This window comes from Manis pentadactyla, chromosome 5, assembly GCF_030020395.1.
Source record: "Manis pentadactyla isolate mManPen7 chromosome 5, mManPen7.hap1, whole genome shotgun sequence".
Classification (NCBI taxonomy): Eukaryota; Metazoa; Chordata; class Mammalia; order Pholidota; family Manidae; genus Manis; species Manis pentadactyla.
This window is the reverse complement of record NC_080023.1, coordinates 55,620,605-55,636,782: the sequence shown is the minus strand read 5'-3', so window position 1 is coordinate 55,636,782 and position 16,178 is coordinate 55,620,605. Positions and strand designations below refer to the sequence as shown.

Here is a 16,178-nt window from a genome sequence, read left to right as displayed (position 1 = left end):
AAGTGCTTGAGTTCAAATCCCAGTTATGCCATTTACATTGTGACCTTGGAAAGTCACACCCCTCTGTACCTTCTTTTCATCTGTGAAAAAGCTATTAAAAATAGTACCTGCTGAAAAATAGGTACATACATTAAATGAATAAAAATAAAACACTCAGGACACACAGAGCAAGTGATAAGTGCTAACTGCTATTGTTTTTTGGTGTTTTAGGCCCATTTTATAAGATGGTAAGAAAGGAAAAGGAAGGAGGAGAGGGAGGAGGAATAATTCTCTGAGGCAAAATATTTCTGATGGCTGAATCTTGAAATTTGCATCTCAAAGTTTAGAGACCTTACATTTTCTATTTAGTTGCTCAAAAAACATTATTGCCAAAGTGCTAGTTATATACAAAACGTAAAATTTTCTGTGTTGGAATATGTAAGCTTGTGTGACTGAGAGATACATCCTTTTGCTTTCTTAATGTTGATGCTTATTTAGATGAATGATTTTTTTTTTGTTTTGTTTTTTCTTCTTGTTCTCTCTTTGACTAAACAGATTAACTTACATGCCATGTTCCAAGCATGTAACTTTTAAAGAAGTATACATATGGCCTAGTTTTTTTTCTAGTAAAGCTAAGTGATATTCTTTACAGTGGTTCTGAGTTTTCATAAGCTGGTAAATAAAAGGAAGAATGAAAGAAATTTCTTTCTTTATTAAGTTTTCTATTGCTATTTTAACAAATTGCCACACACTTAGTGATTTAAGACAACATCCATTTATTATCTTACAGTTATGTAGGTTAGAAGTCTGGTGGGTTGGCTTTAAATATTCTGTTTAGAGTATCACAAGGCTAGAATCATGATTTTGGGAGCTTGGTATTCCTCTGGAGGCTCCTAGGATGAATCTGCTTTCGAGTTCATTCAGGTTGTTGAAAGAATTCAGTTCCATGTGGCTGTAGGACTTTTCCTTGCTGGCTTTTGGCCAGTGTGGTGTTCTCAGCTTCTAGAAATAGCCCACATTCCTTGACTCATGGCCCTGTTATCTTCAGTGCCAGCAATAAGCACAAGTCCTTCTCATGATTTGAATTTCTTTGTCTTTGCTTCATTTCTCCTTTGCTTCCAGTGGATAAATTCTCCACTTTTAAGGGCTCATGTGATTAGATTGGGCCCACCTAGATAACCTAGGAAATCTCCCCGTCTCAAGGTCCCTTTTGCTATGTAACAGTAAGGTCTGGAGATTAGAGCGTGACCATGTTTGGAGGATTGTCATTCTGCCTACTACATCAAGTTTCTTTGGGGTGTAGTTGTTGTCGTGGTTCAATTTGAAATGAGATTTTAATTTTTAATTCTACAGGTTTTTTATGTTGACTTTGGTGACCTTTTATGTACCTTACATGAAACATCATATATAATAACAACTGGGGATTCATTTTATATTCCTTCAGGTAAGAATAATTAAAGAAATTTCTTCTCACATAGTTAAATATTTACATAGTTGCTCATGAGTACAAAGAGAATAGAAGCCACAGTGATTGAAATGAAGTATGTTATGATTAATGCCAAAGAAGTTGTGTACATAATTTCCTTTAATTTTATCATTAGGTAAGTATGACAGTGTACTGATACATGAAAATTGGCCAAGAGTTGTTTATTCCTGAATATGAGAATATTTATTTTGAAGATATGTTTTACTCAAGGTAGAAGGAAAATTATTCACCCTGTGTCATCTCTAAGACATGTAGTTGAACAATTTTTAGTAGGTTATTTCAAAAATACAGAATAGTGTGCTTCATCAGCTGTTGAAGAGCACAAATCTTCAAAAATAGGAATTTTAAATTGTTCATTCATTAATGCAGTCAATAAATGTGACTGAGAATCTACTAAGCATTGCTCTAAGAGTGTGGGATACATAAATGAACAAAACAGGCAAAACTATCTGCTCTCATGGAGTTTACTTTCTAATGGAAGGAGACAATAATCAGTAGTTATGTTTAGACAGTCCTTTGTATGTACCAGTGCTGTTGTAAACACTGTATTTATTAACTCAATATGTGTCAATTTCTAATATGTAGAGGTCACATTATGGTGCTTAAGGCTGTAAATCTGCCTTCTGTATGGCTTTCCACCTGTTTTTCACTTTTGCTGTTATTTATTGCCTAATTAATTTTAAGAGTAGCATTTGCCTTGTTTTAACTTTGAGATTTTATTTTACTTGACATTTTGCCTCTTATACTTACCCTATATGCATTTGTCTGGTTTAGAGGAATCCAGAGCAATTCTAAAGACCTACTAACTATTTGGGTTAGAGAAATTTCTGCACTTTTATCTGATTAATCTTTGCATTCATTATTGGAGTGAGGTGAAATTTACATTCCTTAAAGCCTTGTCTGGATCACAGGTGTGGTTAGCTTGGATTTTTTAATTCATGGAGTTAAGTAAGAGTTACTTTGGGTTAGGTGAATTTGTTTTTTATTTTTTTATTTGGTATCATGTGCTGTAACTTCCTTAATGATGGCTAAACATTTAATCGAAAGGAAGTTATTCCTGTGGAAATAATTTTTTTTTCTTATCACTTTACTTCCAGGTAATTATTACAACATCAAAAATCTCCTGAATGAGGAAAGTGTTCTTCTTTTTACTCAGATAAAAAGATGAAAGATGAAGCAAAGTTTAAATATTCATGTGTGTGTGTGTGTGTGTGTGTGTGTGTACATATATATATACATATGTATATATATATACACACACATATATAACAGTTTGTGCAGTTGAGACACTTATTTGTAATTATTTGTGATGTTTTAAAATAAAAATTTTACTCAGTTTTTGTGTACTTGTATATGATAGACATTTCAATCTCCTGTATCTTCTAATTTTTCCACAAATATACACCTAGCCTGGAGTGATGTCCATATTCATAGTGTTTTAATAACATGAAAAGAATACCAAAATCACTGCTCCCACAGTGAAATATAGGATATTTCTTTGTCAAAAGAGATCTGATTAATATGTCCATTCATTTAAAAGTCTTTTCCAAATGGTAGTTTTAAGCCACTGATCAAAATAGTGCAGTAGTTGAGGACTGTGGTAAATGATGCATTTTTATTATTTTACTAGGAATGTTTTAACAAAAATAGTACAAACTGGGTGGCTTAAAAGAACCAAAATTTGTTGCTTCACAGTTCTGGAGGAAGAAGTCCAAATTCAAAGTTTGGCAGGGCCATGCTCTCTCTGAAACCTGTAGGGGTTTCACATTAATACTTATGCTTAGAACCTGTATTTCTATTAAAGTCAGTATGGAAGATCATTACAAAATAACTCAGGCTTCTTAACGTTATCAGATGTACTAAAAATATGTAAAAAACTAAAGAGATTTAGAGGAGAAAATAAATTTCAGAAACAAATTTTTAGTAGCTATTCCTGAGGTTATTTTAAGTAACTTCATATTAACCCAAAAATCTTAATTCCATTTGTCAGAATTATAATTCAACAGTGTGCTTTAAATTTCATTTCTCTTAAAAAAATCAATGCAGATGTATTACTTTTCATGTGAAGCTTGCTTAGGACATTGTCTACTATATTTCTCAATGTCTCTATAAGAAGTTTCAGAGTTTGGTACATGAATAAATTTTTTATCACTAAAGGAACAGGTATACTTGCTTTTTTTTAATTTTTAAATTTAAAATTTTATTTTTATTTTTTTATTATTTTTATTTTGGTATCATTAATATGCAATTACATGAGCAACGTTGTGGTTATTAGATTCCACCCATTATCAAGTCTCCACTGCATACCCCAGTACAGTCACTGTCCATCAGCATAGTAAGATGCTATAGAATCACTATTTGTCTTCTCTGTGCTATAACTGTGTACCCCGTGGGACATTACGGTATACTTGCTTTTTGAAGTCAGTCTAGACTTCTGTGATTGGATGTGTTTCCATCTTTACCTAGACTGACTATAATGTTGCTGTGTTATCTTCAACATTTTGTTTACATAATTTACATGTAGTCAAATGCATATAGATCTTAAGTACAGTTCAATGAGTTTTTGACAAGTATATCTTGGACCTAAATAATCCACCAAATTTCTGTCACTCCAGGAAGTTCCTTCCTATTCTGTCATTTATTGCTAACCCCGCTTCCACTCCTTGAGCTACTATTCTGTGTATCACTTGAGATAGGTTTTACTGTTCTAGAACTTTATATGAAAAAAAACTTTCATTCAGAACAGTGTTTAACATTAACTCACAATGATACGTGTATCAGTTCATTCGTGTTTTGTTGCTAACTGGTATTCCACATGAACGTCTAGACTGCTATACTTCTTGATGGACATTTGGGTTGTTCACTGTCTTTGAGCTATTGTGAATAAAGCAGCGAGGGATATTCTTGCCAGGTTTTTTAATGGAGATATGTTTTCATTTCTGTTAGCTTGATACCTATGATGAAATTGCTAGGTTAACATGTATATGTATGGTTAATGTTACGGGAAATTGCCAAACACTTTTCCAAAGTGATTGCATCATTTTACACTCCCACCAGCAAATTACAGGAATTGCAGTTGCGTTGTATCTTTGCCAACATTGATGTTGTCAGTCTTTAATTTTAGCCATTCCAGTGGGTTTGAAATGCTACCTCTTTATGGAGATAAATTTTTTTGATGAGGTATTAGTGTTTTAGTTTGTTCTATGAGATCTCCTGCCCCAAAGTCACAATTTCCTTTATTTCTTTTTAGAAGCTTTATGGCTTTAGCTTATGTTGATGGTCCATCTCAAATTAGTTTTTTTTTTTTTGGTATAGTGTCAAGTTGGGGTTGAGGTCATATATATAGTTTTGTTAACTTTGATTTTTGAAGAATTTGTTTAAATTTAAATTTTCAACTTGAATTGCATATGGATAGCCAGTTATCTTTGTTGAAAGACTCTTTTCATATGCTGTGAGTCTTTAATTTTGTTAAAGATTTCAAGATTGTTTTGGCTGTTAACAGGTCCTTTGCATTTGCATATAAATTTTAAGATTAGTTTTTCAGTATTTACTATAAAGCCTTCTGGGATATTGATTAGGATTGCACTGACTTTTTAATTTGGGAAGAATTGTCAGTATTAAATACTCTTCAATGAATGTGTATATCTCTCTATTTAGGTCTTAAATTTCTCTTGATCTTGTTTTACAGTTTCAAAATAGAGATGTTGCTCATCTTCTGTTTGACTTAACTACCCAACATTGCATGTGTTTTGATGCTGTGGTAAATTATGTTTATAATTTTATTTTTTCAAATTTTTGTTGCCAGTATATAGATGTATAACTGATTTTTATATATTCAGCTTATTTTCTGTGACCTTGCTAAAATCAGTCATTAATTTTCTTTTTTTAAGATTGCTTAGGATTTTCTATGAATATATTTTGTATGTACTGTCACATCTGTGAATAAAGACATTTTGATTGTTTCCTTTCAATCTTTGTGCCTTATATTTCTTTTTCTTGCTTATTGTACTGTCTAGAACCTTCAGCAAAGTGTTGAATAGGAACAATGAGAACAGCCATCATGCCTTGTGCGCAATCTGAGTGGCATTCAGTATTTCACCATGAAGTATAATGCTGTCTGTAACTTCTTAAGTTAGATTCTTTTATTAGATTGAGGAAGTTCTTTGCATTTCCAGTTTGCTAAGATTTTCTTTTTTAAATTAAAGATCTGTATCTGTTGAATTGATATGTTTTTTTTTTCTCATTTGTAATTAAGTACTTTTTTCCTTTTTTTTTATTTTGATCTTCCTTGCATTTATGGTATAAAGCCCACTTAGTCATGATGTATATTATTGTATTTATATATTGCTGTATTCAATTTATGATACTTTGTTAAGGATTTTTTGTCTGTGTCTGGTTCCTTGAGGGAATACAGATCTGTGGTTTTCTTTTTGCGTTACGACATTGTCAAGTATTGGTATCAAGGTTTACAGGCCTTATAAAATGAATTAGAAACTGTTCCTTCTTTTTGTACTTTCTGAAAGAGTTTATACAAGATTGATAATATTTCCTTTTCAAATGTAAGAAAAAATTACCAATAAAACCATTGAGGCCTGGAGTTTTTTTTATGGGAAGATTTTTAATTATAGTTTTTACTTCCTCAGCAAGTATCGGAGTATTCATATTTCTTGTCTCTAGTTTTGGTAAATTTGGATTTTGAAGAATTTGTCTAAATCTAAATTTTCAACTTGAATTGCATAAAGTTTGTAGTATTTTCTCATCCTTGAGAGTTGAATAAAGTGGTCTTGAAAATGCCCGTTAATATAAAAATGCTTATATATAGTATCTGGAGCACAGATCAGGCTATGTATTTGTTTGATTTTTCTTCCTTATTCATTCTTGCTAAGCTTTTATTAGGTACTCTTTAAGAATAATTTAACTTTTGGTTTCATTGATTTTTCTCTGTTGTCTGTTTCTATACCACTGATTTCTGATTTGAACTTTATAATTTTTATAATGCATTTACTTCTTGCTTAATTTATTCTTTTTCTGGCTTCTTAAGATGGATGTTTAGATTATTTTAGAATTTTCTTTCTTTCTAATTCAACCACTTAAAAGCTGCACTTTGATAGGTCATTTTTATTTTCATTTCACTCAAGACATTTTCTAATTTTTCTTGTGATGTCCTCAATGACCAGTGGGTTATTTGGAAGTGTCTCTTATGAATTCCAATATTTGAGTTTCCCAGATGTGTTTTTCTGTGTTGATTACTAATTTGGAAATTTCCTAAGATTTTCTATAATTTTACTTTTGCCAGCCATATGGTTTCTATTGTAACTAACTGCTCAGTTCTGCTGAGAAAAGCAACCACAGAAAAACAGGCAAATGAATAGGGTTATATTTCAGTAAAACTTTATATAAAATGCAGTGATCTGGATTCAGCACGTAGGTGTGATTTGATTTGCTGCCCTTGATGTGGACAGAAAATTGCTTTGTATACTTCAATCCTTTAAAGTTTCTGGGTACTGTTTTGTGGTCCACAATGTAGTCTATCTTGGTGAATGGTCCATGTGTATTCTGATGTTAGGTGGAGTATTCGGTGTCTTTTAGGATAAGTTGATTGAATATATTGAAAAAGTTCTGTATCCTTACAGATTTTCTGTATAGTTTTTCTTTCCATTACTGATACAGAAATACTGATACCTCTTAGTTCTAATTATTGAATATCTTTTTTTCAGATCTGTCAATTTTTCTGTAATATTATTTTTGAGACTGTATTGTTAGGTTCATACTCATTTGTTATTGTTTTATTATTCTACTGTACTAACCCCATTGCCTTTATGAAATATCCCTCTTAGTAATATTTTTCATCTTAATGTCTATTTTGTCTGATATTAACATAGCTACTTCAGCTGTCTTATATTTACTGTTTGATCTTTTTCTGTCCTTTTACATTAATCTAGTGTATCTTTGAATTAAAAATATATCTCTTATAGAAAGCACATGGCTGTATCTTAAGTTTTAAAACTCCAGCCAAAATTTAGTCTGCCTTTTGATTGGGATGTTTAATTCATTTGTTTAATGTAAATATTAGTAAGACTGGATTCATGTCTGCCATTTTCCTGTTTGTTTTCTTTATGTCACGTGGGGCTTTGTTGTTACTCCTTTTTCTTCCTGCCTTATTTTGGGTTGGACAAGACAATCTTTTTAGTGTACCATTTTAAATCTGCTGTATTTATAATTTTTGAGTTTTTATTTTAGTGGTTGCTATAGAGATTTTTCTATTCATCTTAAATTTATCTCAGTTTCTCAAGTTACCGCTGACTTCATTTTGGTAAAAAATAGCAACTTTGCATCTGTGTAGCTTCATTTCTTTCCCCTTTTAATTTATGCTATCATTGTTGTATATATTACTAAAATATGCATTTATTTGATTGTGTGTATTTATATATCACAACAGTTTGGTGTTATAATTATTTCTTTGAATTAACATCTTTTTAAATTAAGAGCAAAAAGAGAAAACAGAATCTTTTATATTCATTATTTTTGGTATTCTTCATTCCTTCCTGTATATCTATTTTACCAATCTGGCATTTTTTCTTTCAGCCTGAAGAACCTTATTATTTCTAATAGGGTAGATCTATTAGCAACAAATTATCTCAATTTTGGGGGGAATGTTTTTATTTTGACTTTACTTCTGAATGATAGTTTTGCTTGATATATAATTCTAGGTTTCATTCCATTGCCTTCTGTTCATTATTTCTGATAAGAAGTCCATTGCTAATCATGTTGTTCCCTTTATGTGATAAATCATTTTTCTCTGGCTCCATCAAAGATTTCTTTGTGTTTGTCATTCTGACATGATGTTTCTAGATGTAGTTCTTTTTGTATTTATCCTACTAGGGTTTTGGTCAGCTGTTTGCATCTGAATGGTAATGTTTTTAATCAAATTTGGAAAGTTTTAGGTTCAAGTATTTTTTTCTCTATCTTCTTTTCTATTGCATGTATGTTGGAATACTTGTCATTGTCTCACAGGTCTTCAATGTTTATGTTAATTTTTTCACTCTCTTTTCATTCAGTTCTTTGCATACTTTCTGTTGATACACCTTTAAGTCATTGATCCTCTACTACCTTAAATTTGCTGTTGAGCCTAACAATTTTTAATTTAAGTTGTTAAGCTTTTTAACTATAGAATTTGAATTTGGTTCTTTTTTATAGTTTATATTTCTCAATAGAGATTTCTTCTTTATTGACTCATTTAACATATTTACCTCTAAATCTTTGAACATGTTTAATAATATCTTATTGACGTCTTTGCTAATCTAACATTTAGGCCCATACATACTCAGCTTCCATTAACTGCTGCTTTTTTCCCTTAGTATGTTTCACACTTTACTGTTCCTTTGCGTGTCTAATAACTATTGGTTGAAAACTGGACATTTTAGGTAATATACCAACTCTGGATTATGTTTTATGTCAAAGGGATTTTTTTTGCTTGCTTGTTTGTTTTTAATGTATCATTTTGCCTGGATTCAAAGTTCTTGTGGTGTGGAGCTGTTGGCTGTGTCTTCTCAGGTTTTTTAATTATTTCAATTTTTATCCTGGCTCCCTAGGCATAACCTCTATCTCTGTATAACTTGGTAATCAGCCAGTGATTTAGACAGTGTTTAAAATATCACATACTTTTGGTCTATAAACCTACCCTCTGCTAATTGTTCCCTCTGTGGAATGGGTGATATATTCAATGTTGTAGCCAGTTTTCAAGTATTTGTTGGCTTTTACCTTTTGCTTTGTTCTCTCAGTCTCCCCTTGTGCATGCATGATTTCTGAGTTAGATGGAAATGTTTGGAGAGCCAGTCTTAGCCCTTCTATGGCTGAAAACTGGACATTTTAGGTAATATACCAACTCTGGATTATGTTTTATGTCAAATGGATTTTTTTTTTGCTTGCTCGTTTGTTTTTAATGTATCCTCTTTCCAAGATGATCTTGTTAAATTTCTGGCTGCTCTACTGGTCTCCAAGAACTGGGACTGTAATCTTTGGCTAGCAGCCACAGGTTTTCTCTGTCCATTCCTAACTGATTTTCACTTTTAACTGACAAAGGTGTAGGTTTATACCCTTGCTCTGAATCAAGTGCGTTCCTTCTTAGCACAAAATTGCTTGTTTTTGCAGTCAGCCACAGTCTGATAAAGCTACAGTCTGTACTGATTAACTTAGGAGAGGATGGGAATCACACTCAAGAATACCAGAGAATCCAGTGGTTCTTTTCCACAGCTCTTGAATTTATTCTTGAATTATTTCATGAATAAATAATTCTCAACTTACTATTTGCCTTTGGTTGATTCCAGTGCCTCAAAATGGTGGTTTTTGACCATTTTGTCTTGCTTTATATATATATATATTTTAAAATAGGGGAATTGTTTACCTTTTCATATTTGTATTGTTGGGAACAACCTTTCGTTTGTTTTATTGAGGGTTTTTTCTTCCTTTAGAGAATTTCATTCTTCAGAAGGTTGATTAGTGACCAATTTTAGCCTGTTGAGAATTTGTTTTAGCCTTTTTTAGGATAGTTTTAGATTAGCTGTTACTCTAAAGCAGTGATTCTTAACCAGGGGTGACAGACCTTTTGATTGACATCTGGCAATCTGGAGACATTTTTGATTGTTAAAATGGGTATGTGTGTGTACCTGGCACCTGGTGATAGGGACCAGGGAGATTGCTAATATCCTGTCATGAATGGAACCTTGTCCCTCCCGAAAACACATACACACCAGATGCTTATCTGATAAAAAAATGTCAGTAATGCTGATTTTGAGAAACTTTTTTAGAGCTAGAGTATCCTGATTTCAGTAACGTGTCCTGTGTCTAAACTGAAAGCCTGAATTGTTTAGCAAGGGCACTCTACTTTCATTGGTTAGGAGCACATCTTCTCCATTTTGCACTTCTATATTCTCTGTAAGCCCTCAGCTCCTGGGAATTCTGTCAGACCTCACAGATTTTTTTTTTTAAATAGAAATAGTATGTATTTACAGTGTATAATGTGTTGATATACACAGTGAGTGATTACTGCAGTCAAGTTAGTTAACTTATATCCTCATGTTTTTATTTTGTCTGTGTTGAGAGCACCTGAAATCTATTCTCAGCAAATTCCCAGTATATATGATAGAATATTATAGCTAAAGACATCATTCTGTATGTATATTAGAAATCTAGACCTTATTCATACTTCTTAGCTATGACTTTGTACCCTTTCAACAACCATCTCCCCATTTCCTTCATCTCCATGCCCCCAGTGACCACTCTTCCACTTTTTGCTTCTCTGAATTTGACTTTTTTAGATGCCACATATAAGTGAAGTCATTTTCCAAAAAAAACATACAAATGGCCAATGGGTGTATGAAAAGATGCAACATCTCTAGTCATCAGGGGGGTGGTATCACATTGTGCCTTTGATTTGCATTTCCCTGATGATTAGCAACACAGACCATCTTTTCATGTACCTGTTGGCCATCTTTGGAAAAAGGTCTGTTCAGGTCCTCTGCTCATTTTTTTGACTGGAGTGACTGTATTTTTGCTACTGAGTTGCATACCATTACGTTGCATTTTTATAGCACTTTATTTTTTACAAAAGCTTTTAGCTATATCATTTAATCATTGGATAGTAGGTGTCCAGTCAATATTTTTGAGTGTTTGAATACATTAAGCAGCTGCATATGAACTAAAATTGAGTTGTAATGAAATGCAGATGGCAAGACAAAAATATTAAAATAACTAATTTCTAAGTTCAACATCTATCATTTGCTAAATTGTATCTTGCAGACTAATTCCTTGATATCTTATAAGGGTGACCTGCTTTACTGGAGTGAGCATTTGATATCGAGAATTTTCCCTACCTCTTGCTCAAAGGCCACATGACTAAACTAAGCAAATAATCATAATAAAACAAACATGTAAAATTATACTAAATCAAAATACTGCTTTACAACCCCACTTATTGTAGTACCCTCTGGCACAACCTTTTAAAATTGATTTTACTAAAAATATATTCTCTGTTTTACCTACATTTGAATCATGTGAAACATTGCTTTTGAAGGCCAGATTTGTGATAAGAAGAAGTTTTATTCTAAGTAGCAAATATTTGTATTGTGATTTTAGGAAGGTGCCAAAGAAAAAAAATGCTCAAATATTAAAAGACTAGTAAGATAGATAACTTACACTACATAAATCCACCATACAAATACTATCAGTGGTTTTTAAACTATTATTTTCTGCTTCCATAAGCAGGATTCCCTGAGGCAAAAAAAAAGTTTAGTCATAGGGGTCTGACCTAAAAGCTGATCCTACATTGGGTAGAAATCCAACTGCAATGACACCTCAGCTTCATAACCTCATCCTGTCATAACTTATTTGCCTGAGGCTTTGGCAAGTCCACCACTCTAAATACAAATTCAGCATATAATAATAACATTAATGGTATAATAACATAATCGATAATGTGTCCTTGAGCTTACGCATTCTAATGTACAGTCTACCCATAGTAAGAAAGAGTAAGTCATTAAATCCTTTGGGCTCAGGGGATTGAAAGTACTAAGTTAAGCCAAAAGAGTGGGTCTAATGGGCTGAACCAAAGATAACCTCACTAAACAAATAGTTACTTTGCACTTCCTAGATGCCCAGCCATAAGATAAACATTATTGGAAGATACAAAGAATTGTAAGAAATAGTCTTTATCTTGATAATGTATAGGTTACTTTCCCAGTGAAATTTAAGCTTCTTAAGGGAAGTGACCAAGTCTTACATAACAAGTTGTAGTTCTAAGAATTAGGCAATAAACCACTAATCACTTGTGTTTGTACATAATTTTCCTTAGGAATGGCATCTACACATCCTTAGAATGCCTTTCATTAATTGTGAATGAAAGACATTTGAAATTTAATCACAGCACATTTGAAATTTAAACTAATTAAGGCTACTCATGAGCAAAGAGAAAATTAAAAGGAAATTTTAATAGCAATTTATAATGTGCAAAATTCAAAATCAGGAAAGGCAGAAAAGAAGAATCTGTTATTTTCTGACATTAGTCTTGACAATGATTTCTTGGATATGACACCAGAAGTATACAAAATAAGAGCAAAAGTAAAAAATTTGGATTACATCAAACTAAAAAAGCTGCTTTATAGCAAAGAAAACAACAGAATGAAATGGTAATCCAAAGAATAGGAGAAAATATTTGCAAGCCATATATCTGGTAAGAGGCTAATCTTCAAAGTACATGAACTTATACAACTCAATACCAAAATAAATAAATAAAAATGGGAAGAAAACTTGAATAGACAATTTTCCAAAGAATACATACAAATGGGCAGCAGGGATATGAAAATGTTGACATTACTCATCAAAAAATCCAAATCAAAACAACAGTGAGTTAACTATGAGGATGCCTATTGTTTAAAGACAAAAGATATTAAGTGTGCACTGTAGATTAAAGATAGCGGCAGGAGAGGTGAGACAGAGGCTTCCTCCTAAAACCGCATGTAATACGAAAATATAATTAATATGACTAATCCTGAAAGAGCAACAGGAAAGAGGACTGCACCAGACTGCATAAACCTGGAGAAAAGAGCAGACCACAAAGAACAGGGTAAGATGCCAAAGCTATGGCTTGGTGGGACCCAAGCCCTTCCTGCACCCCAGCTCACTGGCAGGAGGAGAGAAATGGAGCGGGAAGGGAGTGGAGGCCTGGGGTTGCTGAATACCTAACTCTGGAGAGTGCTCTGGGAGAACAAACCTACATTTCATGGTGCTTGGATGGTACTTTCATGACTGGGAGGTTGGAAAGCTAAGACAGGCAGAATTCCTGGAGAGACTGAGACTCCAGCTGCTTGTGGAAAACAAGGATCCATATCCTGCTACTTTGGGACAAAGAAAGGAGGGCAGTCTGAGAGACTTCCTAACAAGGAAGCCCTTAGCAAGAGGGCTGCTAAAGGGGCAAGGATTGCACAGAGCTTACTGCTCAGTAGAAAGGACAGGTAGAGAAAATTGCCCGGGTGCACTCTGCCCAGGAGGTTGGGAGCTTTGACGATCTTCAGGTGCTTTAGTTTCCTGGCTGGATACATAGCTCAAAGGAACCCCTCTGTGATATGCAGACGAATAGCACATTTCTCCCGGCCACCCCCACCTGTCTCACAAACCAGCAAACCCTACCCTGGCAGTACGCCAGCCAGAGGGGAGATCTGTCTAGAGCAACTACAAAAGCAGAGCATAGAGTCTTATACCTGTGTGCTTGGCCAACTGGTTCAGGCAGTGGAGACAAGCATAGCAGCCGGGAAGCAGGAAACAGCTCTTTCCTCCCCCCAGGCACCATTACCACTTCCCTGAGACCCCTGACATTTCTTCAGGGGTTGACCAGCTCCAGAGAGGAGAGCTTCTAGACACTAGAGGGTGCCATATACAAATATGAAATGCCAAAGGAACCTGGTTCAAAGTAAAATTACTAGTACAACTCCTGAGAAGGATTTAAATGACATCGACCTCATGAATCTTCTTGAAGGGGAGTTCATAATAAAAATCATTAACATGCTCATGGAGGTATGGAAAGATATTCAAGAACCCAGGAATGAATTCCAGTCAGGGATCCAATCATTGAAGAGCACAATGGAGGATATCAAAAGCAGGTTGGATACAGTGGAGGAGACAATAAATAAAATAGAAACTAGAGAAGAGGAATACAAAGAAGCTGAGGCACAGACAGATAAAAGGATATCTCATAATGAAAGAATACTGAGAGAACTGTATGCCCAATCCAAACAGAACAATATTTGCATTATAGGAAAACCAAAAGAAAAAGGGAGAGAAAAAGGGATAGAAAATGTCTTTGAGTAGGTGATTGCTGAAAACTTCCCCAATCTAGGGAAGGAGATAGTCTCTCAGGCCATGGAGTTGCACAGATCTCCCAACACAAGGGACCCAAGGAAGACAGCACCAAGACATATAATAATTAAAGTGGCAAAGATCAAGGATAAGAACAGACCATTAAAAGCAGCCAGAGAGAGAAATAAGATCACATATAAAGGAAAGCCCATCAGGCTATCATCAGACTTCTCAGCAGAAACCTTACAGGCAAGAAGGGAGTGGCATCATGTATTCAATGCAATGAAGCAGAAGGGCCTGGAACCAAGATTACTTTATCCAGCAAGATTATCATTTAAATTTGAACGAGGGATTAAACAATTTCCAAACAGGCAAAAGCTGAAAGAATTTACGTTCCACAAACCACCTTTACACTGTATTTTGGAGGGACGGCTATAGATGGAAATGTTCCTAAGGATTAATAGCTGTCCCCAGAGGTAAAAAACCACAGTAAAGAAAGTAGAACAGCTAATTACTAAGGAAATGCAAACTTAAATTAACTATCCCCAAAGTCAATCAAGGGATAGACAAAGAGTAAAGAATATATGATACCTAATATACAAAGAATGGAGGAAGAAGAAAAGGAGGAGAAAAAAACCCCTTTAGATTGTAATAGCATATTTACTGAGTTAAGTTAGACTCTTAGATAGTAAGGAAGTTAACCTTGAACCTTTGGTAACCACAAATCTAAAGCTTGCCATGGCAATAAGTACATATCTATCGGTAATCACCCTAAATGTAAATGGACTGAATGCACCAATCAAAAGACATAGAGTCACTGAATGGATAAAAAACAAGATCAATCTGTATGCTGCCTACAAGAGACTCACTTTAAAACCAAAGACATACTCAGACTAAAAGTGAACGGATAGAAAAAGATATTTCATGCAACTAATAGGGAGAAAAAAGCAGAGTTGCAGTACTTGTATCAGTCAAAATAGACTTCAAAACAAAGTCACAAGAGACAAAGAAGGATATTACGTAATGATAAAAGAGTAAATCCAACAAGAAGATATAACTTATAAATATCTATGCGCCCAACACACGAGCACTTACATATGTGAAACAAATACTAACAGAATTAAAAGGGGAAATAAAATGCAATGCATTCATTCTAGGAGACTTAAACACTCCACTCATTCTAAGTAAGGACACAGAGGCACTGAACAACACATTAGAACAGATGGACCTAACAGACATCTACAGAACTCTACACCCAAAAGCAGCAGGATACACATTCTTCTCAAGTGCATATTAAACATTTTCAAGAATAGATGATATTCTAGGCCACAAAAAGAGAGAACCTTGGTAAATTCAAAAAGATTGAAATTCTATCAACCAGTTTCTCAGAATACAAACGTATGAAACTAGAAATAAATAACGCAAGGAAAATAAAAAATCCCACAAACACATGGAGGCTTCACAATATGTTTCTAAATAACCAATGGATCAATGACCAAATAAATACAGAGATCAAGCAATACATGGAGACAAATGACAACAGTAATTCAACACTGTAAAATTTGTAGGACACAGTGAAGGCTGTGGTAAGAGGAAAGTATATTGCAATATAGGCCTACCTCAGGAAAGAAGAACAATCCCGTATGAGTAATCAAAACACTCAATTAATGAAACTAGAAAAAGAAGGACAAATGAGGTCCAAAGTCACTACAAGTAGGGACATAATAAAGATTAGAGCATAAATAAATAAAATCGAGAAGAATAAAACAATAGAAATAATCAATGAAAGCAAGACCTGGTTCTTCAAGAAAATAAACCAAATAGATAAACCCCTAGCCAGACTTATCAAGGAAAAAGGGGAGTC

The 16,178-nt window shown here is 33.8% G+C and overlaps 1 protein-coding gene across 3 annotated transcripts in view; it reads left to right on the top strand.

The window, feature by feature from the left end:
- CENPC (centromere protein C) overlaps nt 1-5,436 on the top strand; it is a 143,224-nt gene extending 137,788 nt beyond the window's left edge. For all 3 annotated transcript variants that reach the window (XM_036918157.2, XM_036918155.2, XM_036918153.2), the window contains 2 exons: nt 1,333-1,423; nt 2,563-5,436. In XM_036918157.2, coding sequence (XP_036774052.2) covers nt 1,333-1,423; nt 2,563-2,633 — 162 coding nt within the window. In that variant the 3' untranslated portion in view covers nt 2,634-5,436. The remainder of the gene's footprint in view (nt 1-1,332; nt 1,424-2,562) is intronic.
- Nucleotides 5,437-16,178: the final 10,742 nt, after the last annotated feature.